Genomic DNA, 24,815 nt, shown 5'->3' with positions numbered 1-24,815 from the left:
CTGACAGTATCACACACAGGCTTAGATACAGTGTATCAGCAGAAATATCACACAATTGACTTAGATACAGCAAATCAGTACACAATATAACACACAGGCTTAGATACAGTGTATCGGTAGACAATATCACACAATATGCTTAGATACAGTGTTTTGGCAGACAATATCACACACGATTAGATACAGTATTTCAGCAGACAGTATTACACTCAAGCTTAGATACAATGTATCAGGAGACAATGTAACACAATAGGCTTAGATACAGTGTATCAGCAGAAAATGTAACATGACAGGCTTAGATACAGTATATCAGCAGGCAATATCACACAGGCTTAGATACAGTGTATCAGGAGACAATGTAACACAATAGGCTTAGATACAGTATATCAGCAGGCAATATCACACAGGCTTAGATACAGTGTATGAATAACCAACATGAAAAACACACATACAGGACTCACAGACAAATCACATTCACAGGAATGTACAACCACAAAATCCCCAAGATTTTTTAAGCCACAATACACTTTAGCAATCTCTTTAGGGAAAAAAAAAGAATTCTCCTAACATGAGGATCACAGAAAGCAATCGCCAACCGTAGGACTCATATTCCAAGTACCTTCTCATGGAATGGCTTTGTTCCCCCCGCGTGGAGTGCCCACCACGGAGTTGGGGGGACAGTTTATAATTTTCCCCTGATGAGTCTATACAACGAAACACGTAGGGAAATGGTTTCTTTATTTTGGGGTTAAGCAAATATCCTTTTGGCAGCGAGTGTGGATGGATGTGTGGATGGATGTGTGGCCGGAATGTGTCCCCCTCCCGGATGCAGCGCCAACAGTGAGCGCTCCTATCCATACCAAAGACCTTTGAGGTGAGATCGTTCCAGATGTCAATCACTGCGGTTTTTCCATTCCATGAGAAGGTATTTGGAATATGAGTCCTACGGTTGGCGATTGCTTTCTGTGATCCTCATGTTAGGAGAATTCTGTTTTTTCCCCTAAAGAGATTGCTAAAGTGTATTGTGGCTTAAAAAATCTCGGGGATTTTGTGGTTATACATTCCTGTGAATGTGATTTGTCTGTGAGTCCTGTATGTGTGTTGTTCATGTTGGTTATTCATACCATTTTAGAATTGTACAGTAAAAGTTACATTTTAGTTCATAGTCACACCCTGCATTGATTCATTATTTTGGACTGGTGGATATATATCTTTTTCTAATTAGATACAGTGTATCAGCAGACAAAGTCACACGATAGGCTTAGATACAGTGTATTGGCAGGCAGTATCACACACAGGCTTAGATACAGTGTATCAGCAGACAATGTCACACGGTAGGCTTAGATACAGTGTATTGGCAGGCAGTATCACACACAGGCTTAGATACAGTGTATCAGCAGACAATATAACATGCTAGGCTTAGATACAGTGTATCAGCAGACAATGTCACACGATAGGCTTAGATACAGTGTATCAGCAGACAATGTCACACGATAGGCTTAGATACAGTGTATTGGCAGGCAGTATCACACGCAGGCTTAGATACAGTGTATCAGCAGACAATGTAACATGCTAGGCTTAGATACAGTGTATCAGCAGACAATGTCACACGATAGGCTTAGATACAGTGTATCGCCAGGCAGTATCACACGCAGGCTTAGATACAGTGTATCAGCAGACAATGTCACACGATAGGCTTAGATACAGTGTATCAGCAGACAATGTCACACGATAGGCTTAGATACAGTGTATCGCCAGGCAGTATCACACGCAGGCTTAGATACAGTGTATCAGCAGACAATGTCACATGCTAGGCTTAGATACAGTGTATCGCCAGGCAGTATCACACACAGGCTTAGATACAGTGTATCAGCAGACAATGTCACATGATAGGCTTAGATACAGTCTATTGGCAGGCAGTATCACACACAGGCTTAGATACAGTGTATCAGCAGACAATGTCACACGATAGGCTTAGATACAGTGTATCAGCAGACAATGTCACACGATAGGCTTAGATACAGTGTATCAGCAGACAATATAACATGCTAGGCTTAGATACAGTGTATCAGCAGACAATGTCACACGATAGGCTTAGATACAGTGTATCAGCAGACAATGTCACACGATAGGCTTAGATACAGTGTATCAGCAGACAATGTCACACGATAGGCTTAGATACAGTGTATAGGCAGGCAGTATCACACGCAGGCTTAGATACAGTGTATCAGCAGACAATGTAACATGCTAGGCTTAGATACAGTGTATCAGCAGGCAGTATCACACAGGCTTAGATACAGTGTATCAGCAGACAATGTCACACAAGGCTTAGATACAGTGTATCAGCAGACAATGTCACATGATAGGCTTAGATACATTGTGTTGGCAGGCAGTATCACACACAGGCTTAGATACAGTGTATCAGCAGACAATGTCACATGATAGGCTTAGATACAGTGTATAGCCAGGCAGTATCACACACAGGCTTAGATACAGTGTATCAGCAGACAATGTCACACAAGGCTTAGATACAGTGTATCAGCAGACAATGTCACACGATAGGCTTAGATACAGTGTATAGCCAGGCAGTATCACACACAGGCTTAGATACAGTGTATCAGCAGACAAGGTCACATGATAGGCTTAGATACAGTGTATCAGGAGACAATGTCACACGGTAGGCTTAGATACAGTGTATCAGGAGACAATGTCACACGATAGGCTTAGATACAGTGTATCAGCAGGCAGTAACACACACAGGCTTAGATACAGTGTATCAGGAGACAATGTCACACGATACAAGTATCCAAAAAATAAATGCCAGGCCGCACCCTAAAACAACATTGTCTCTGTGGACATAAGGGCGCACGTCCTCACCAGGGGGTCCATCCCAGATGAAAAAGATACAAATTGAAATGAAGAAACGGACAGCGCCACACCAGGAAGTGAAGAAAAGCAGCTCACATTTTATTCTGCCTCCTGCGGCAACGTTTCGGTCTTCGGTCTTCGGACAAAGGTCTTTGGACCGAAACGTTGCCGCAGGAGGCAGAATAAAATGTGAGCTGCTTTTCTTCACTTCCTGGTGTGGCGCTGTCCGTTTCTTCATTTGAATGTCACACGATAGGCTTAGATACAGTGTATAGGCAGGCAGTATCACACATGCTTAGATACAGTGTATCAGCAGACAATGTCACACATAGGCTTGGATAAATCAGTTCAGCAAACAGAATCGCACATTATGAGCTTAGATACAGGGGATCAGCAGACAGTATCACACATGATATGCTTAGATATAACAACTCAGCAAAAGGTATCACATATGGCAGGATTGGATACACCATACAAAAAAAAACATTTGCCACAGATTTAGCTGCAAACATGCCATTCAGCCATTCATGTGCTTTTTGCTGTAGAGTATCACCCACGATGCGCTGAGATACACCTGCCCAGGTACACTTTATCACACGTGGCTTAGATACGCCATGTCGTTGGGATGAGCAATCCATATTTTCCTACTTGTGACGTGAGCAGTGTGTACATCCAGAGAATGGGAATAGTGGCTGTATCCCACCTTGCCACAATGGAGTCAGATGTGCCCCCCGCCCTGCCGGCTGCACTGACAGATGCCCCCTATCTCTCCATCTTCTCCCTGAAGGTCAGGTCTTATGGTGGAGGCAGCAGGTCAGGGAGGAAGATTCTTTTATTTGTCTTCCCTTTTGTCATTGAAATATTTGGCCCTGGGGGAGAGCGATGCTGTGAATAGTGGGGCGAGGAGGGAGGAGGGCAGACAAAGGCCCTCCGCCATCTGTCCCCTCTCCGGCTAATTATGGGGTGCTTCCCCTGGAGATTAAGTGATGGGGGCAGCAGAGATTGGCGCAGGAAGCCAGCTGCTGTGATTAAAGCCCAAATCAGCTCCTCACAGGAAAAGTTACAGGATAAGTCCTGTGTAGCCGAAAAGTGACTTCATCAAGGATAATAATGGCGGGGTCAGGCGCACAGCGGCGGCTCCGTGACCGAACACAGCGCCGTGTTTAATGGCTGTCATCTCCACTCCGACCTAATGAAAGTGACACGTAGCACGCAGCCATCGTGCCCTGGGACGAGACATAGAAATGGAAATCAGCCCAACAACAAGACTACAACTCCCAGCAGAGCATTGTGACATTATATTACTATGAATTCAGAGATATTTAATAGAGGGGATTACTACACCCCCCAACATCCGGCAAAGTGTGGCAACAATGGGCGTCCCTCACCCTGGAGGACCCGGCACATCCATATATTACACACAGACCAATCATTTCAGTCAGAACTGTGTAATACTTCATTTGTCCTCTGGTGGCGCTGCAGAAGAATTAAACATTCACTGTGCTATTGCTCTGTAAACCATATATACAGTACGTGTAAAATATGCAGATGGCACAGTAAATTATAGTGGATGGTGCCCCTCTCTGTGCCTCCATATAGCATTAGTGCCCCTCTCTGTGCCTCCATATAGCAATAGTGCCCCTCTCTGGCCTCTATATAGCAATAGTGCCCCTCTCTGTGCCTCCAAATAGCAATAGTGCCCCTCTCTGGCCTCTATATAGCATTAGTGCCCCTCTCTGTGCCTCCATATAGCATTAGTGCCCCTGTCTGGTCTCCATATAGCAATAGTGCCCCTCTCTGGCCTCTATATTGGAATAGTGCCCCTCTCTTTGCCTCTATATAGCAATAGTGCCCCTCTCTGTGCCTCAATATACTATGGGCCTGACATAGACCTCCCCGAGAATCTTCGCTTATTACAAATGAAAGTAGGCATTAGTGTGAGACACTTAGAGCAGGAGAGCAGACTGTCAGTCATTACATGTCTCACACTGGTGATGCCCCCTTTCATTTACAATAAGCTCTGGAGGCAGATTCTCAGGGAGATCTATGTCAGGCCCAGAGATCTTAACAGCTCATTTACATGTTCAGAAAAATGTGGATTTCTCTGGAATAAGATGTCAGATCACAGATATCATGGCATCATTTTATTCAACTTTCCATTACCTATATCCTTAAGTGCTGTACAAATGAAAAAAAAAAAAAAAAAAGGCAACCCCATTTATAAGGCAAGAAATCCCACTTATTAAACCTGACAGGGCACACCTGTGAAGTGAAAACCATTCCCGGTGACTACCTCTTGAAGCTCATCAAGAGAATGCCAAGAGTGTGCGAAGCAGTCATCAAAGCAAAAGGTGGCTACTTTGAAGAACCTAGAATATAAGACATAATTTCAGTTGTTTCACACTTTTTTGATAAGTAAATAATTCCACGTGTTAATTCATAGTTTTGATGCCTTCAGTGTAAATGTACAATTTTCATAGTCATGAAAATACAGAAAAATCTTTAAACGAGAAGGTGTGTCCAAACTTTTGGTCTGTACTGTGTGTGTATATTATATATATATATATATATATATATATATATATATATATATATATATATATATATATATATATATATATATATATATATATATATATATATATAAATACACAGAGATGCACCACATCCTATTCTCAGCTGCCCTCCTCCTTTTCCTCTGAAGTCCAGCACAGGCAGTGCTAATAACACAGGTCAACAAAAAAAAAAAAATTTTCTGGTGTCCAAAATATTTTAATGAATTTAGGGTATTTTTGGGGTGCTGATTCTGAATATGCTATCAGTTTTGCCAGATTGGCTCAAGTTTTTGACATTTTTGGTATCTTATTTATAGCACTTGTTGGTAAATGCGACGCATCATCTCATTAATTTCTTTGGATTAGTACTTGAACTGAGCAGTTCTCAATATAGTTTTGTGTTAATTAGTGTTCTAAAAGTTTGTTCATAGCTTGATTTTTGCACTAACTTTATGTTGTTGTCTGTTTTCCAGTGAAAAGCATGAACTCATCAAGAAGAAGTTGTCTTAACGATCCAGACTCATTCTGTTACATTTGTGGTGAATACACACTGCCAAAACATAGAAGAAACATAACAGACTTCGTAAAAAAAGTGTATTTTGCCTATTTTGGGGTTATGCTTGGGGACCAAGACAAGTTTTGGGCACCACACATAGTGTGCAAAGCATGTATCGAATTATTACGAAAATGGAGCAAAGGACAAAGAAAAAGCTTCAAATTTGGTGTTCCAATGGTGTGGAGAGAGCCAAAAAATCATCATGATGACTGTTATTTCTGTGCAGTGCAAGTGCAAGGATTCAATAAGCATAAGAAACGAAAATGGGAGTAACATGGAATCTGCAAGAAGGCCTGTCCCTCATTGTGAAGATGTGCCTGTACCTGTGTTTACCATCAATAACAGTCATCATGATGATTTTTTGGCTCTCTCCACACCATTGGAACACCAAATTTGAAGCTTTTTCTTTGTCCTTTGCTCCATTTTCGTAATAATTCGATACATGCTTTGCACACTATGTGTGGTGCCCAAAACTTGTCTTGGTCCCCAAGCATAACCCCAAAATAGGCAAAATACACTTTTTTTACGAAGTCTGTTATGTTTCTTCTATGTTTTGGCAGTGTGTATTCACCACAAATGTAACAGAATGAGTCTGGATCGTTAAGACAACTTCTTCTTGATGAGTTCATGCTTTTCACTGGAAAACAGACAACAACATAAAGTTAGTGCAAAAATCAAGCTATGAACAAACTTTTAGAACACTAATTAACACAAAACTATATTGAGAACTGCTCAGTTCAAGTACTAATCCAAAGAAATTAATGAGATGATGCGTCGCATTTACCAACAAGTGATATAAATAAGATACCAAAAATCTCAAAAACTTGAGCCAATCTGGCAAAACTGATGACATATTCAGAATCAGCACCCCAAAAATACCCTAAATTCGATGAAATATCTTTGGCACCAAAAATGCTGTTGACCAGTGTAATTAATATTGTCATGGCACCATTTGACATTCCCTGCATGACCCCGGCCTCTGGAAGGCCGACTGCCTGGAGTAGTCTGCAGCCTGCCAGAGACTGTGGTGATTAGGGAGCCTATAGCCCACTACTTTGTTACACTAACACATGAAGACTGTTAAAAGTAATGCAGACCCAAGAAGCCCACAGCTAGAACAGTCTATCTGTCCAGCCCTGACTGAGAATACGTTACATCCAATTTTACGCTCCAGAGCTGCATTCACTATTCCACTGGTGCAGTCACTGTGTACATACATTGCATTACTGATCCTGAGTCACATCCTGTATTATACCCCAGAGCTGCACTCACTATTCTGCTGGTGCAGTCACTGTGTACATACATTGCATTACTGATCCTGAGTCACATCCTGTATTATACCCCAGAGCTGCACTCACTATTCTGCTGGTGCAGTCACTGTGTACATACATTACATTACTGATCCTGTACTGATCCTGAGTTACATCCTGTATTATACTCCAGAGCTGCACTCACTATTCTGCTGGTGCAGTCACTGTGTACATGCATTACATTACTGATCCTGAGTTACATCCTGGACTATACCCCAGAGCTGCACTCACTATTCTGCTGGTGCAGTCACTGTGTACATACATTACATTACTGATCCTGAGTTACCTCCTGTATTATATCCCAGAGCTGCACTCACTATTCTGCTGGTGCAGTCACTGTGTACATACATTACATTATTGATCCCGAGTTACATCCTGTATTATACCCCAGAGCTGCACTCACTATTCTGCTGGTGCAGTCACTGTGTACATACATTACATTACTGATCCCGAGTTACATCCTGTATTATACCCCAGAGCTGCACTCACTATTCTGCTGGTGCAGTCACTGTGTACATACATTACATTACTGATCCCGAGTTACATCCTGTATTATACCCCAGAGCTGCACTCACTATTCTGCTGGTGGTGGTGTTGTGCACATAATTACAGTATTTAGCTTACCGCCACATTGCAGTGATTACTCTAGGAGGTGTAGAGTGATGGATGGACACAATTGCATCAGTTCTCTGTGTGACGGTGACGTAGGCTCAGGGTAGGCTCCCTAGAGCGGCCTAGCATTTCTGTGGTAACAGTGTCTAGAGGTGCAGCAAACAGTCAAACCTCTCGGGGGAAATCAGTCAATTAACCTCTTAACGGCGGCAAACACCGGCATTATGTAGGAGAGCGTACAACCCGCGGGGCACATACCTGATGGCTGTGTGCCGCCTGACTGTCATATACTGCAGACCCCACTGTTACACTGTGTGTTCACCTGCAAGCTACCGAAATCTCGGGGACTGGATGGCCGCATACTGACCCTAGCCCAACCCCATGCTCCCCATTCACACGTGGTATGAACACCTACATACGGTTATTATTGGTACCATGTTTTGTCATTCCCTATCTTTCCCAGGTGTCCTACGCCCGCCCAAGCTCAGCCTCCATACGCGATGCCAACCTGTACGTGAGCAGTCTCCCGAAAACCATGAATCAGAAAGAGATGGAACAGCTCTTCTCCCAGTACGGCAGAATTATCACTTCGCGGATCCTGGTCGACCAGGTCACAGGTATATATTATCACACTGGGGCATTAATAAAGATGGAGCAAGTATTTGGCATGGACCACCTACCCCATGATGGCTGCTATCATGGCCTGTCCATATACAGTCCTATGTAGAAGGTTTAGGCAGGTGTGGAAAAATGGCCGTAGGTTAAAAATGCTTTAAAAAATAGTGTTAATAGTTTATTTTTATTAATTAACAAAACGTAAAGTGAAAAGAGAAAACTAAATCACATCAATATTTGGTGTGACCTCCCTTTGACTTCAAAACAATATCAGTTCTTCTCGGTGCGCTTCCACAAAGTCTGGGATTTTGTAGGATTATAGATAGATGTATGAGCAATCAATTATACCAAACAGGTGATAATGATCATCATTTTCAGATAAAGGTTGAAAGTCATAAACTAAAATAGAAACAGCTGTGTAGGAGGCTTAACACTGGGTGAGGAACAGACAAACTCTGCCACAAAGGTGAGGTTGTGGAAGACAGTTTCATGTCACAAATCATAAATGTGCACAGCAACAAGACACATAGTAGCTACAGTTAGGTCCAGAAATACTTGGACAGTGAGTGACACAAGTTTTGGCATTTTAGGCATTTTAGCTGTTTACCAAAACATATTCAAGATATAGTTATATAACCAATATTGGCTTAAAGTGCCAACTCTCAGCTTTAATTTGAGGGTATTCATATCCTAACTGGAGTAAGGGTTTAGAAATTACAGCTCTTTAATATGTGTTTGCCTCTTTTTAAAAGGACCAAAGGCAACTGGAAAATTATTGTAAAAGCTCTTTAGTGGCCTGCATGGACTTTTCCCTCATTAATCCAACATTATACAAGCAGGTAAAAGGTCTGGAGCTGATTCCAGATGGGACATTTGCATTTGGAAGCTGTTGCTGTGAACCCACAACATGGGGTCAAAGGAGCTCTCAATGAAAGAGAGACCATCTTTAGGCTGAAAGAAAAAAAAAAGAAATCCATCAGAGAGATATCAGAAATGTTAGGAGTGGACAAATCAACAGTTTTTTGCATTCTGCACAAAAAGCGTATTGGTGAGCTTGGGAACTCAAAAAGGCTGGGACTTCCACTGATGACAACAGTGATGGATGATGGCAGAATCCTTTCGATTCTGAAGAAAAACCCCTTTCAAAACATCCACTCACGTGAAGAACACTCTCCAGGAAGTAGCTGTTTCAGTTTCTAAGTCTACCATAAAGAGAAGACTCCATGAGAACAAATACAAAGGGTTCAACATGAGGTACAAACCATGAATCAGCCTTAAAAATAGGCCAGATTGGACTTGGCCAAAAAACATCTACAGAAGCCGTTCAAGTTCTGGAAAAGCAAAACCAAAATCAACCTGTACCAGAATAATGGTAAGAAGAATGGAGAAGGCTTTGACCCGCTCATGATCCAAAGCACAGCACATCCTCTGTAACACATGGTGGAGGCAGTATGATGGCGCTGGCATACATGGCTTCCAATAGCTCCGGGTCACTAGTGGTTATTGATGATGTGACTGAACACAGAAACAGACTAATAAATCCTGTGTGTACAAGCCGATACTATCTGCTCAGACTCATCACCACCGGTCAGACTGACGCGGTTCCCACACTGTCCCACACTGTGGTCATTGATGTCAGCTGATGGGACTACTGCTTCCATCAGCCAACACCTGCTGCCGGTAATAACAGTGAGAGCAGGAGCAGCTGATGAGAGTATTCATCAGCCACTCCTGAGCTGTAAATAAATAATAAAGAAAAATGGCTTGGATTCCCCTGTATTTTTAATAACCAGCCAGGCAAAACTCACAGCTGGGCGCTGCAACCATCAGCTGTCAGCTTTAGCTAGGCTGGTTATCAAGAATAGAGGGGTTTCCAACTCTGGGCCTAAAAATACCAGTCCACAGATGCCCAGAAAAGACGCATCTATTAGATGCGCCAATTCTGGCACTTTGCCCGGCTCTTCGCACTTGCCAAAATAGCGGTTGAAAGTGCGGTCAATATTTGTAGGGTTGATGTCACCTTTGTATTGTCAGGTGGCATCAAGCCCATGGCTTAGTAATGGAGAAGTGCCTATATGATACATATCCATTACTAATCCTATAGTTACATGGTAAATAAAGACATAGCCAGAATAAATCCAAATAAAGAAGGGGACAGCACCACAGCAATTGTGAAAAAGCAGCTCTCGTGTTTATTCCACCTTCTGCAACGTTTCGGTCCGTAGACCTTAATCAAGCATTTTTCACAATTGCTGTGGTGCTGTCCCCTTCTTTATTTGGATTTGGACTGATATACTGGGATGGATCCCCTGGTAAGGACGGGCACCCTGCTGTCCATAGAGACGTTGTTTTTATAGGGTGTGGCTTTACTACTATTTTTTTATATAGCCAGAATAAAGTCTTTTATTAGAAATAAAACAAAACACTTTTACTTTTTAATTTAAAAATAACAAACACAATTTAACTCACCTAACGCCTAATTCCACTGAATCCCTAGTCTCCTGTAATAAAACAAAAATAAAAAAACAACAATATCCCTCACCTGTCTGACGTTCTGTCCCACGCCGTAATCCATGTCTGGGGATATATAGATTTCAACCTGGACGGTATCAAGATGCGACTGTCCTGGTTGAGAACCACTGGTGAATGAGCTGCTGGGACCGCAGCATCAGTGACTGGCAGTGATGTCATCGAGGTTACTGCGGGTCACTGAGGCTGCGTTCCCAGCCGGGCTGAACTGTCGTGACCTCAGTGAGGTCCCCGCTAGCACTGTGAGAAAGTCTTAGGGTGTAGAGGCGAGTTCACCGCAGTTCAAATTCACCGCAGTGAAATTCTCCCGATGAACTGCGGTGAACTTGCCTCTGCACCATGAGACTCATGTTTGGAATCTGCAAACTTGTACTGATCTGAGGAATCATAATACCAGGTCAGTTTTACCATATAGTGAACATGGTTAAAAAAAATTGTGGAATTGCACTTTTTTTTTTTTTTTGCAATTTCACCAAACTTGGAATCTTTTTCCCCGGTCTTCAATACGATGTTCGGTAAAATCAATGGTGTCATTGAAAAGTACAACTCTTCCTGAAAAAAAACAAGCCCTTACACTGCCATATTGATGGAAAATAAAAAGTTTTATGGCTCTGGGAAGAGAGTGAGAAAAAACAAAATCTCAAAAACAGAAAATCTCGAGGTCATGAAGGGGTTACAGCAGAAAGACCAAGAAACAAGCAACAACTGAAGTCAGCCGCAGTAAAGACCAACAAAGCCTCACAGAGGAGGAAACCCGGCGTCTGGTGACGTCCGTGGCTCACAGACTTCAGGTCATCATTGTTGCAATGGAGTATTAAAAACGAACATTTTATTTATGGTAAGGTCAATCTCTCCAATTACTTTTGAGCCCCTCCATTGAGAAGGCTTTCTAGAAAAATGGCTGCAATTCCTAAATGTTTCACAGGACATTTTTATTCAATCCTTTGAATCTGAAAGTCTCCACTTCAATGGCATCTCAGTTGTTTCATTTTTCATCCAAAATAGTGGCCTCCAGAGCTGAAATCACGAAGATTCTGTCACTGTCCAAATATTTCTGGACCTAACTGCATACTACATCAGCTTGGTCTCTCCCAAGTAAAGATTTCAAAGCAGACTGGGGTTTCTAAATGTGCCGTTCAAGCTTTTCAGACAATGCACCAAAAAAATGGGGAACTTTGAGGACCATAGACAGAGAGGTCGGCCAAGGAAACTTTTGTAGCAGATGAAATACACATCATGTTTACTTTCCTTTGAAATAAGGAAGGAAGATGCCCAGCAGTGCCATCAACCCAGAACAGGCAGCAACGAGAGGGACCCAGCTGCACCCGTCTACTGTTCATAGAAGTCTGGCCAGAAGTAGTCTACATATAAATTGCCACCAAAGACCATACCTTCCACATGGTAGCAAGGCCAAGTGACTCACCTATTCATGAAAGCATAGGAGGTACAGAAAAGTGATGATCTGGACAGATGAATCAGAATGTGAAATATAAGATTGTAACAGAAGACAGTTTGTACCCAATGGGATGTAGAGCAGCACAATAATGAGGGTCTACAGGAACAGTGATGCTTGGTAGAGGCTCCATGCAAGTTTTCGTCAGCAATCATCAAATGGAGTTGTGGATTGAGTCAGGTTTAATTGTGTCCTCGGTGTTAAGAAACACAAGCAGATACTTATCCATCATTCAATACATCAGTGAGGCTTCTGATTGGCTCCAAATTTACTCAGCAGAAGATCAATGGCTCCAAACATACGGCCAATGCCATTAAGAACTTCTTCAGTGTAAAGAAGAACAAGGAGTCCTGGAAGTGATGCGTTTCATTAATTGATAAAAATAAACGGTTAACACTTCCAGTTTTGAAAGCATTCTTACTTTCTAGCATTTTTTTCCATACCTGTTAAAAACTTTTGCACCATAATGTATGCAACCTTATTATACGTCCTATTGTATCAATGGGAGGGACTTAAAACAAGTCCATGTCACCTAGAGAGCTAGGCTACTGTACAGAAAATTGACTTTGCGGTGACCAAATTTAGCATAAGTAGAACAAGGATTGTAAATATCGGTCACCTAGAGAGGAACTCAGGAAATCTTCAGATAAATTCACATAGAATTTACAGCTGGATCACTTGCCGCGAGATTATTTTCCAAAAGCCATAGAAAATGTAGACTGTTCACAAAATCGAAGCAGTTCGTTACGCCCTGTAAGTGGATGTTTCATTACACATAATTTTGCATTTCTCTCCTTGCAGGTGTTTCTAGAGGAGTAGGTTTCATCCGATTCGATAAAAGGATAGAGGCTGAAGAGGCCATCAAAGGGTTGAACGGGCAAAAACCTCTTGGTGCCAGTGAACCAATCACCGTGAAATTTGCCAACAACCCTAGTCAGAAAACAGGCCAAGCTCTGCTTACCCACCTTTACCAGACCACAGCCCGGAGGTACACAGGACCTCTTCACCACCAGACACAGAGATTCAGGTGAGATACCCACCACCCAAAATACAGTCCTTTGTAAAATATCAAACCTCTCATCTCCCTTCTTGAACTTTCCCCACTTCATGCTACAGTCCCATCCCTCATACCATACATTTGTCACTAACCGTGTCTAGTCAAAGCTCTTCATAATGAATTTTTCTGATTCTCAATGCCAACTCATCGTATTCTCTATGGCATTCTTATATACCACCTACAACTGATGTCTATACAGTGCTCAAGCCCTTTGCAGGTGTTTTGTTGATGTATAGGTGCCATACACCTGCATAATCTATAGAATAGGAAGAAGTGGTGGACCTCTCTTTTTCTTCTAAGGTTCTTCCTTGCCGCCTTACGGTCTGCCAACACCCATTATTATCTGTCCACCACATACCTTTTTCTCAACATTTCCTTGATTCCCAACTTTTGCCATCCATCTATATTACTGTATTTATGTCACCACCTTCGTAGATCTCCATGTCTTGCTTATATGATATCCAAACGTGGTCTTCAACATGTCCCATGACACAATTAGCTGTCTCGAAACCTAGTACAATAAAACATGACACATCTTTATCCCAGATTATTTGAAAGACCATCAAGTCTTTCCAAGTGGTTTAAACATTGTTCTTTATCCAAAAAGACCTTCTATATTACTGTATTTATGTCACCACCTTCTAAGATCTCCATGTCTCGCTTATAGGATATCCAAATGTGGTCTTCAACATGTCCCATGACACAATTAGCTGTCTCGAAACCTAGTACAATTATATATGACACAACTTGATCCCAGATTATTTGAAATGCCCTTAAAACATCCAGGCATATAAAAAAACGTTGTGTGGATATCAAAAAGTCTATGAACCATTGTCCGAGACAGGGACAACTTCCTTTCTCCAAGAATCCCTCTATTCTTTACACATTTACAATGTTTTGATTGATGACCAAGCTTTGGAGTTTAGATGTTTCCAGGTGGTTTTGTGATATTGTTGTATTCTCGGGAATACTATCATCCTGCACAATAGCAAAAGTTGTCAAACACAGGGCCAATTGACCAATGCACGAGAAGTCTTGTCAACATTGTCTTGTCATGGTTGAATGCTGGTTGTATGGATCTTGAGATTGACTACTAAGACCTGGGCAATGTCTGTTGGGTTATGACCAACACAAACTGGTTACCCAACTGGAAATCACTGAATAGAAGTTTCCTGGTGGCACAAAAAGTGGAAATGTCTACTGTAGGGTATGGTTGTGAAGCATTGCGTGGCTATTGATGGTGCCCACTATTGGGTGACGTTGTATAGCTCCAAACTTTCATGACTATGCTTCAGCAGAAAAGACTGTGTGACCATATGTGTGAAAGAAGTAGACCAGTGTCATGTATGTGATGATATGTAGGGATACATACATTGATGTATGGAATATAGTTGTGGTCAGCTCACGGCTCTTTGTTTTTTTTCTTTGTTTCCTTTTTTTTTCCTACTACTTTTTTCCTGTCTTTTTTTTTGTTCTTCATGTTCCTTCGGAGCGGCATTGTGGCCCCCATCCCTCTATTCCTTGCGCGATGACTAACGTACCACTCCCTCTCCTGTCCCTTCTCTCACAGGCTGGACTCTTTAATAAACATGGCGTATGGAGTCAAGAGGTAAATAAGAGACCCAGACCCATCCCTTTGGTCACTTTGCGCTCTTTTCTTAGTCTGTACCCACTGCGGCTTAATGAACGGGCTGAGATACCCTTCTGAAAAGGGCGATACGTTCACGAGAGATGTAGATTAAAAGGGTATTTGGTCTCAATAGTAACAGCAAGGATCATAACGATTGGGTAAATATAATTTTTTGGCTCTGGGTCGCTAAGCATAAAAAGTTTTGACCCCATAGGTACTTTGATGGGAGCTTTTATAGTTCTTCATAAAATTTCATAATAATCCTCGTAGTTGTGGAACATCATCGGCCTTTTTGCCCCCCTTACATGGGAAGAGGGACTATTTTCTCCTTGCCTATGCCACTATGAGTGTGCACGGGTCTAGCCTTCTTTATAGACACCTAAAATAGGAAAGGGGCAAAAACCTAATTCAGCCATTTCTACTAACGAAGGACTGGACAACACCAGAAGAGGGCCCTTGGTTGGTTCTCTGTTTTTATGGATATTCCCTACATACTAACACGAGACGGTATCTCTCGCCCGTACAATAACCAGCAGTTCCCCGTCCTCTCCCCTACTTAGATTCATGGCTGACTATAAATTATTTGCTACCTTTTGGCTGCTCTGAGATTTTTTTTTTAGTATTTTGGATTTTTTTTTTTCAGTTTTTGTGTTACCTGTTTGTTCTCTTTGTTTTGTTTTTTTTTTAGACTTTTTTTACCATATTGTTTTGACTGTGTTGTGTTGTGTTTAGTCGTTTGTATCGTCTAAAGTGAAAAGCAGATATAATTACATGGTGTTAGCACTGTTATTGTGCCATTAGCCATAACAACCAATCAGATATTAGCGCTAATGGACAGTCATTTTAGCCGGGGCAATGGGTTGACAGATCCCAGTTGAGCTGAAAGCCACTTGGATGGGGTGGGTTTATCTCTGCCAATAACCCTTATGACCTCTTTGGAACTATGATACCATCAACTACACATTGCTTCGAGTTAGGCATGACCAACAATAGTACTTACCGCTAAGGTCACCTGATCCCCATCTCAGCAGAGCTCTTATTTGATTGGTTATTATGTGGGACAGAATTTTGCTTCTATATCCACCATGTTATTAAAGAGGACCTGCCACTTGCTCTTAAAATTGATTTAAATACCTTCTTAATATCTCTGAGCTCCCCTGATTCTGCCACGCTTTTCCGTTTTGCGCTGCGTTGCTCCATTGCAGAGATAATCAAATTTATTTCTTCTGGAGCCCAATATGTGAAATCTCTGGTTGAAGCACAACTGGACGTTTCTTCAGAGCCTTTTCTGGAAGTGTATACTTTCATGCCTCCCTCCCAGATGTTGCCAATCACAGCTTAGCATTGATTGGTAGTGTCTGGGAGAAAGAGGTAAAAGTGCACACCCCCATCACCCCCAGAGAAGACTATGAAGAAGTGTCCATTTGCACTACAAGCAGAGATTTCACATACTGTCCTACAGAAAATACAAAGTTGAATATCTCTGGAAAGGAGCGACCCTGCGCAAAATGGAAGAGAGCAGTAGAGTCAGGGGACCTTTTTACAAGATATTTAACACCATTGTTTATGAGCAAGTGATATGTCTACTTTAAGCTTTCAGACATTTTGTTATGTTCTGCATATAGAGATAACTGTAGTAGTACTGCCTGGTATCTAATTACGTGTTAGATACACTCCCCAGTAGAAAGTATCTAACTTTTGGCTGTAAACTCTCCATGTTCCTAAGCCAGTTTTCTATCATCCTTGGATAATGACATGGGTTTGTGATTTTCGATCACTCACATTTGGCTTATTAGTGGAGGTGGGGCTTCTAGAGTGGCCATAAAAAAAATGTAAAATAAATATGTACATGAGCTATTCCAAAAATTAGAATGGTCAAGGAAGTGAGCCAGCCCCATAATAGCCAGTCACAGTGCTCCATAACAGTGGCAGTCAGTCATACTACTCCTATAGCAGTGTGGGCGACATTATTCCCATAGCCGAGCTAACCGCAATAGTACCAGCAACAGTCCCCAGAATAGAGCCAGCCATAGTGCGCCCATAAGAGCAAGCCACAGTCCGCTCGTAACAGTGCCAGCCATAATAACAGAGCCAAAGTGCCCTCATAACTGTGCTAGCCATAGTCCGCTCATTACATTGCCAGGCATAGTACCACTATAACGGAGACAAAAACAGTGCCCTAATGACTGGGAGTGCTGCGGGATCCCATAAGAGCGAGCCACAGGGCTCTCATAACTGTGCCAGGCATAGTACCCTCACAACAGAGCCAATCAAAGTACCCTAATGTCACGTACCCACTTCTCAGCACGTGACTTGGGGTTGCACCTGCAAGGGTTAATCTATCTCCCCTCTCTCAGTCCAGCATTCAACCTCTGTCCTATGCTGTAATGGGAGCATAAATCACACACCAACCCAGGCCACACACCCACTCATACACGCTGCCACCACTCACCGAACACACGGGCGATGAGTCCCGGAAATATTACTACTACTGTCTGCCAATCATAAGTCTATGGATTCTTTAGAACATGCAAGGTTCAACTTATTAAAGTTTTATGCTTTAATAGAAAAGGTACAGTGCTTACAATAAAAAGGGTATAAAAATATGGTAATAAAAAGTGACATACAAATATGCAAAACAGTTATAAAAATAAACGGGAGAAAACTTACAGAAATATCTAACTTTGTAGTCTGCTTTCTGCTCCCTGAGGGGGGTACGAATATGGACTGGAACACATCAGCTTGGCTGCCCCTCAATCTGTGAACACCCCCCTTTAGGTGTAGGCCTAATTTATAGAGTCACCCTGGAGGTCAAATTTCTAGACCAGCCTCTCATGTTAATATTTATAATTGCTTGTTTATTGACTGGGCCATGAACACTCCACCAATGAATATATTATCTCCCCTGAAATTCCCTGTGTAAAGTTTCTCACAGATAGATAGTGTCAGGTTGTGATTGACATCTCTCTTCAAAAGAGCCGAAGGTGTGAAACGTTTCCCCTTCCTGGTTCTTAGCGAGGCTCCCTGGCGAGATTGGAGACAGTAGACTGCTTTCTCAGGATAATATATCCTGTGATCCCTGTGAGATCTGCAGTCTCAGGACAGATGTTAAATTACTGCTGGTCACACAAATATACCTATACATATTTCACTACACCCAATAACTGAGCAAGCCAGATTGCTTCATAGCAGTGCCAGCCTCCATACTTCCACAAGAGTAGCAGCTACTGTACCCTAGATCAGAGACAGCCACAGTCCTCTCATCAAAGAGTCAACCATAGTATTACCATAAGAGAGCTTATCCTAGTGTTCTAATAACTGTGCCAGCGACAGTGCCCTGATAACAGTGCCAGCCCATATTACCTCAAAACAGAGAAAATCACAGTGCCCTAATGAGTGGAACGGTCACAGTGCTCCATAACTTTGCCAGCTACAGTGCCCTGATAACAGTGCTAGTCGTAGTGCTGTGATAACAGTCCCAGTCATAGTGCTGTGATAACAGTGCCAGCTACAGTGCCCTGATAACAATGCCAGTCGTAGTGCTGAGATAACAGTGCCAGTCATAGTACCGTGATAACAGTGCCAGTCATAGTACTGTGATAACAGTGCCAGTCATAGTCCTGTGATAACAGTGCCAGTCGTAGTGCCGTGATAACAGTGCCAGTCATAGTGCTGTGATAACAGTGCCAGTCGTAGTGCTGTGATAACAGTGCCAGTCATAGTGCCCTGATAACAGTGCCAGTCGTAGTGCTGTGATAACAGTGCCAGTCATAGTGCCCTGATAACAGTGCCAGTCATAGTGCTGTGATAACAGTGCCAGTCGTAGTGCTGTGATAACAGTCCCAGTCATAGTGCTGTGATAACAGTGCCAGCTACAGTGCCCTGATAACAATGCCAGTCGTAGTGCTGTGATAACAGTGCCAGTCATAGTGCTGTGATAACAGTGCCAGTCATAGTGCTGTGATAACAGTGCCAGTCACAGTGCTGTGATAACAGTGCCAGTCATAGTGTTGTGATAACAGTGCCAGTAATAGTGCCGTGATAACAGTGCCAGTCATAGTGCCGTGATAACAGTGCCAGTCACAGTGCTGTGATAACAGTGCCAGTCATAGTGTTGTGATAACAGTGCCAGTCATAGTGCCGTGATAAGTGCCAGTCATAGTGCCGTGATAACAGTGCCAGTCATAGTGCTGTGATAACAGTGCCAGTCATAGTGCCGTGATAAGTGCCAGTCATAGTGCCGTGATAACAGTGCCAGTCATAGTGCCCTGATAACAGTGCCAGTCATAGTGCCGTGATAACAGTGCCAGTCATAGTACTGTGATAACAGTGCCAGTCAGCCATAGTGCTGTTATAACAGTGCCAGCCATAGTGCCGTGATAACAGTGCCAGTCATAGTGCTGTGATAACAGTGCCAGTCATAGTGCTGTGATAACAGTGCCAGTCATAGTGCTGTGATAACAGTGCCAGTCATAGTGCTGTGATAACAGTGCCAGTCATAGTGCTGTGATAACAGTGCCAGTCATAGTGCCCTGATAACAGTGCCAGTCATAGTGCCGTGATAACAGTGCCAGTCATAGTGCTGTGATAACAGTGCCAGTCATAGTGCCGTGATAACAGTGCCAGTCATAGTGCCGTGATAACAGTGCCAGTCATAGTGCTGTGATAACAGTGCCAGTCAGCCATAGTGCCCTGATAACAGTGCCAGTCATAGTGCCGTGATAACAGTGCCAGTCATAGTGCCGTGATAACACTGCCAGTCATAGTGCCTTAAAACAGGGACAGTAAAAGTGGCCTAATGACTGGAACAGTCAAAGGGCTCCTATATCAGGGACAGATCCAGTAACCTTATAACCACGGTGCTCTAAGAGTACCAGCTACAGTGCCCTAGAACTGAGCCAGCCACGCAGCTCTCATGACAATTCCAGCCATAGTAGCCCCATAACAGAGCCAAATACAGCTTCCTCATAACTGTACCAACAGTGGTACCACCATACAGTCAAATAAAGCTGCCCCATAACAGTACCTTACGAGGGTAAAATACAGCTTCCTCATAAAAGGACCGACCATAGCACCTCAATAACAGGGCCAGTCGCAGTGGCAACCATAATACTACAATAGCACTGTGTTGCCCATGGTTCCAATAACAGTACCAACTACAGCGCCACCAGAACAGAGCCATGCAAAGCCCTCTCCTAGGAGTGCCAGCTAATGTCTCCCAGAACAGATCCAGCCACATCACACCAACAAGTGCCAACCATAGAGCTTATATAGAATACACTTACCTCCAGCTCCTCCATAATTAACTTTAGCAGGAAGTTCACAGATGACATCCAAAGTCCGCGTGAAAGTTCTGGTGACTGTGAGAAGCCTGGGAGGCTCGACAATCATTTAGATCATGGCTCATAAGGCCTACATTTCAACTCTGCCATAGTACACAGAGGTGCTATTTCCTTAATATTATTATTATTATGTGGCTACATCAGAATATGTGCACCATCCCTAATTTATTGAATGTATATCTGCATAGTCAGTGTCATGTGCGGATCAATTTCCAAGTTCGCATGCCATGGCAAATAGAATTTATGTCCTGCTGTCATCGGCACAAGTCTAGTAATGAAACGTGAGGTCAGGACTTACTGTAAACTGGAACCTCTAACCATGTTCCAAGGAAAACCAACGTTCCATAGAACCAAACCTGAGAGCTAACTGGAAGTCAGCAACAATGTGAATGTAGTTTTCATTGTACCTGCAGTAACTGAAGTAGAACTGTAGTAGACTGGGCATATCTCAGCATCAAGCCACCGAGTGCCTCATATTGACTCCTACATAGAGTTCCGCCTTGCCCTAGTTGTGTTATGTAGCTGAGAGCTAACAGAAAAGCAGTAACATTTTGCATTCCTCTTTCCTGTTACTAGAGTAGTAGACCAGATGTAGCACAGGAATATAATACCTGAATGTCCTGATGATCCATGTGCTCCTCATGTTGACGTAGCTGAAGAACTTCTATTTGAGCATACGTTCCTGAATCTTTGAGGATCATCCTTGTCCTTTTGGAGTCTTGATGTATCTGCTTGGGTTCTCTTCCATCCCATCATACATATTTGCAGTTAGTGTAAAACTCTAAGTCATTTCCATGTCTTCATCCCTCACTCTTTCTTTCATTAACTTGGTAGAAAACGAAATGTTGGGCTCTTTTTCAGGTCAAGTAATCAATCACCTTTTTGTTCCTCAATATGGTATATTTTAGGGTGTCCTTCTTTCTAATGATTCACTCCTACTTTTCACTCTCATGGACCTATTCCTTACACCCAATGTAGTCCGCTCTCTTTCCTCCCCAGGTTCTCACCCATAACCATCGACAGTGTTACCAATCTTGCCGGAGTCAGTTTGACAGGTCCTACCTCTGCCGGCTGGTGCATCTTTGTCTACAACCTATCTCCGGAGGCTGACGAGAGCGTCCTGTGGCAACTGTTTGGGCCATTCGGTGCAGTGACAAACGTCAAAGTTATCCGGGACTTCACCACAAACAAGTGCAAAGGTTTCGGATTCGTCACCATGACAAACTACGACGAGGCGGCCATGGCCATTGCCAGTCTGAACGGATACCGGCTGGGGGATAGGGTCCTGCAAGTTTCATTCAAAACTAGTAAACAACACAAAGCATGAAAGAAGGCAATGAGTGGAGGGTAGGGGAGAGTGAGAGAGAAGGTGTTCAGGCAAGAGGGTAAGGTATGCCAATGTCTAGACATACATCACATTCTGACACTCCTGAAATTATAGACAGGCTGATTCCTGCTCAGAACAAAGATGGGCTTCATGTGGTCTACCAGGACTGGATATATTGGTTTATAGTTGACCACGTCTAGGACTTGGGAGCCAATTCTGACTGTTCTAGGGTTTTATGAAGGGTCTGACGCCACTGGTGCCAACAAACTGGGCATATGGCCTGCTAAAGGGTCACCTATCTTAGAACTTTCAGAACTTGGTGTAACCACAAGATGTGATTGGGCACCATTCAAAGTGAGCAAAAATGTGGGTAAAAAAGTGTCCCACCTCCATTTTTCGGAACGGGCTAACATTTCAAGTAAGATAGCACTTGTTTGGTTTTTAACCTCTCTCACTTTGGTCGTGAACTGGTTTACTAACCTGCTGCCATATGGCTTAGCACCATTTCACTGCCTCTATCCCTTATCCCATCCCCACCACTCGATATCCTCTCTTCTCCTTACGAGTAATAAAACAAAGAAATGAGAGCAGAAACGAGAGAACAAAAAAAAAATATCTATTTTTATAAAAAAGGAGAAAAAAAAATCTCAATGAGCATTTTAAGCCTTTCGCACTTGTCCCAAAATAAAGAGTCCATGAAAAATATATAGGTACATAATAATAGGTCTTTTAAATCATTACGGGGTAAAGCAACAGAACAAATAAACAAAAACAAAAAAAAACACAAAAATAAACTTTTTTTCTACCAGATAAAACACCCCTTTTCCATGCTTGTGGCTTCCAAGAAGAATTAAAGTGAAACATATTATGCAAAAATAACTTGGGGGTCACAAAAATATTGAAATTTCATATTTACATTTATGTTGGCAAGTGCAAGAAATAAAAATGTTTTGATCATTTTATAATTTTTTTTTTTTATTTTGTATTTTGTGGATTGGTCATTAAACGGATAGTCATATTCGCTTCAGGAATACAACAGAAAAATAACAAAAAAACAACTTGCAATAATTCATATCATTTTAATTCCCCCAAGTTGTTATTGCCTAAGAGAAAAAAAAAAAAATATCCGAACCCGTGATGCATTTTAGATTTGAACTGCAATATATTTATATGTTCCGGGATTCCCAAATTTTTGGGACTTGTTTAAAAGACTTTTCATTCAGACTGTCTTTATATATTTTACACAGTGGCCCCTGTTTTATTAATTAAAACATGCGACATCCATCATCATAATGGAAAATCCCAAAAATTGTGTCTTTTTTTTATTAATTATTATTATCGTTATTATTATTAAATATTGTGCCAGGCTTGAGTTAAAATGTCTAGACTGGTTAAAAGTTAAGCTTCAGTCCCACTTATCAGGAGAAAAAGGAAGAAATCAAAAATTTCCAATTTATTTTCATTAGTTCAAAAATAGTAGAAAAAAAAATAATATTTTTCGATTCCAACACTCAAACAGAAGCAAAAAATTATTATTTAGATATAATGACTTACATTGAGAATCAGCCCTACTCTACTATTGGAATTTCATAGACTTCTAAAAAGTAAAATAAAAATTAAAAAAATCTAATTTCTCGAATTTTACTAAAGGAAATCAATCTGTCACCAAGTATTTGCAGTATGATCTAGTGGCTGAAACCCTGATTCCGGCAATGTATCACTTAGTTTACTGGGTGCAGCAGTTGTGATAGAATCACAGTTTTCTCTGCTGCAGATTTAACAGAACTCAGAATTCTGAGCTGTGTATAACCCCGCCCACATCACTGATTGGCCCTTTTCTGCATATCAGAGCTGGGGGCGTGGTTGGACTAGGAGGCATGAGACACCTAGTCCTGTAGTGATAATTTCCTGCTGATAAAACACTAATTTTATTGAAACAGCAAAACACAGCCCAGTAAGTGACACATTGCCAGAATCAGGGTCGCTATCTCTACTTCATATTACGTAAAAAAACCTCCTGACAGATTCCCTTTAATAGTCGTAATAAAAATATTTTTTATTGCTATAATAATGTAATTAAATTTAATATTTAAAAAAAAAATGTGAAACCAATTCAAAAATATTTCTTACTATTATAATAATAATTTAGTTAAATGTAAAAATTAATAAAATACAATGTTAAACCAATTCAAATCTATATATATAATTTACAAAGCAAGTATTGAAATTATTTTTATTATATTTTTCGTTAGGTTTTTTTTCCACCTCTCTTTTACATATTAGTCTGACCAAAGCGATAATATTTTCACAGGGAGGGGACAGTATATATCAAATGCAAAAATTAATAGATGTGCTAGAGCTGGCTTTTCTCAATGTAATCAGAGCAGAAATAAATTGAAAAATTAAAAAAAAAAAAATTTGGAAAGTGGGACTGAAGTCTTAAGAAAAGCAAATATCCATACATAATATATACATTGAATTAGCTTGCTGTTGAATTGTGTAGCTAAAAACAAAAAAATAAAAGTAGAGATAATTTGGTTGTTTATTAGTTAATGTCTGTTCTATAACTCGTTTTTTTTTGTTCATTTTTTTAGGTTTAGACTTCAGACAGTTTTCTAACAAATGTGTGTGTTTTTTTAATATGATTTAATTACATTTTTTTGTGCTTTTATTTCTAATATTTAAAAAAATATATATAAGGTAGTTGGGTTCGGAGGACATCTCTCGACCCCTTAATTTTAGTTTGTTCTTTGTGTTCTAGGTTCTGTGTGGTTTCTTTGACTGTGTTTAGTAGAATGTTGTAGGATCTCTTGAAATTAAAAAAAATTAAATGAAAAGTCGACAGAGCATAAAAAAGACATTTATGTAAAGAAATGAAACGAACAATAGAAAAAAATGTAAAAAAAAAAAAATCTGAGAACCTGGCGAGATCTTTTGAAATGTTGTTTTTAACTTATTTGG

At 41.4% G+C, this 24,815-nt stretch overlaps 1 protein-coding gene across 5 annotated transcripts in view; it reads left to right on the top strand.

Moving 5' to 3' along the window:
• ELAVL3 (ELAV like RNA binding protein 3) overlaps window positions 1-23,955 on the top strand; it is a 64,503-nt gene extending 40,548 nt beyond the window's left edge. For 2 of the 5 annotated variants that reach the window (XM_077261928.1, XM_077261927.1), the window contains exons 4-7: window positions 8,365-8,518; window positions 13,300-13,525; window positions 15,126-15,164; window positions 21,506-23,955. In XM_077261928.1, the coding sequence (XP_077118043.1) occupies window positions 8,365-8,518; window positions 13,300-13,525; window positions 15,126-15,164; window positions 21,506-21,854 (768 nt within the window). In that variant the 3' untranslated portion in view covers window positions 21,855-23,955. The remainder of the gene's footprint in view (window positions 1-8,364; window positions 8,519-13,299; window positions 13,526-15,125; window positions 15,165-21,505) is intronic. The other 3 variants (XM_077261929.1, XM_077261925.1, XM_077261924.1) reach the window with 3 other exon arrangements.
• The last annotated feature ends 860 nt before the right edge of the window (window positions 23,956-24,815 follow it).

The sequence above is a fragment of the Ranitomeya variabilis genome, chromosome 5 (assembly GCF_051348905.1).
Source record: "Ranitomeya variabilis isolate aRanVar5 chromosome 5, aRanVar5.hap1, whole genome shotgun sequence".
Lineage (NCBI taxonomy): Eukaryota > Metazoa > Chordata > Amphibia > Anura > Dendrobatidae > Ranitomeya > Ranitomeya variabilis.
This window is presented reverse-complemented; position numbering and strand designations above follow the sequence as displayed.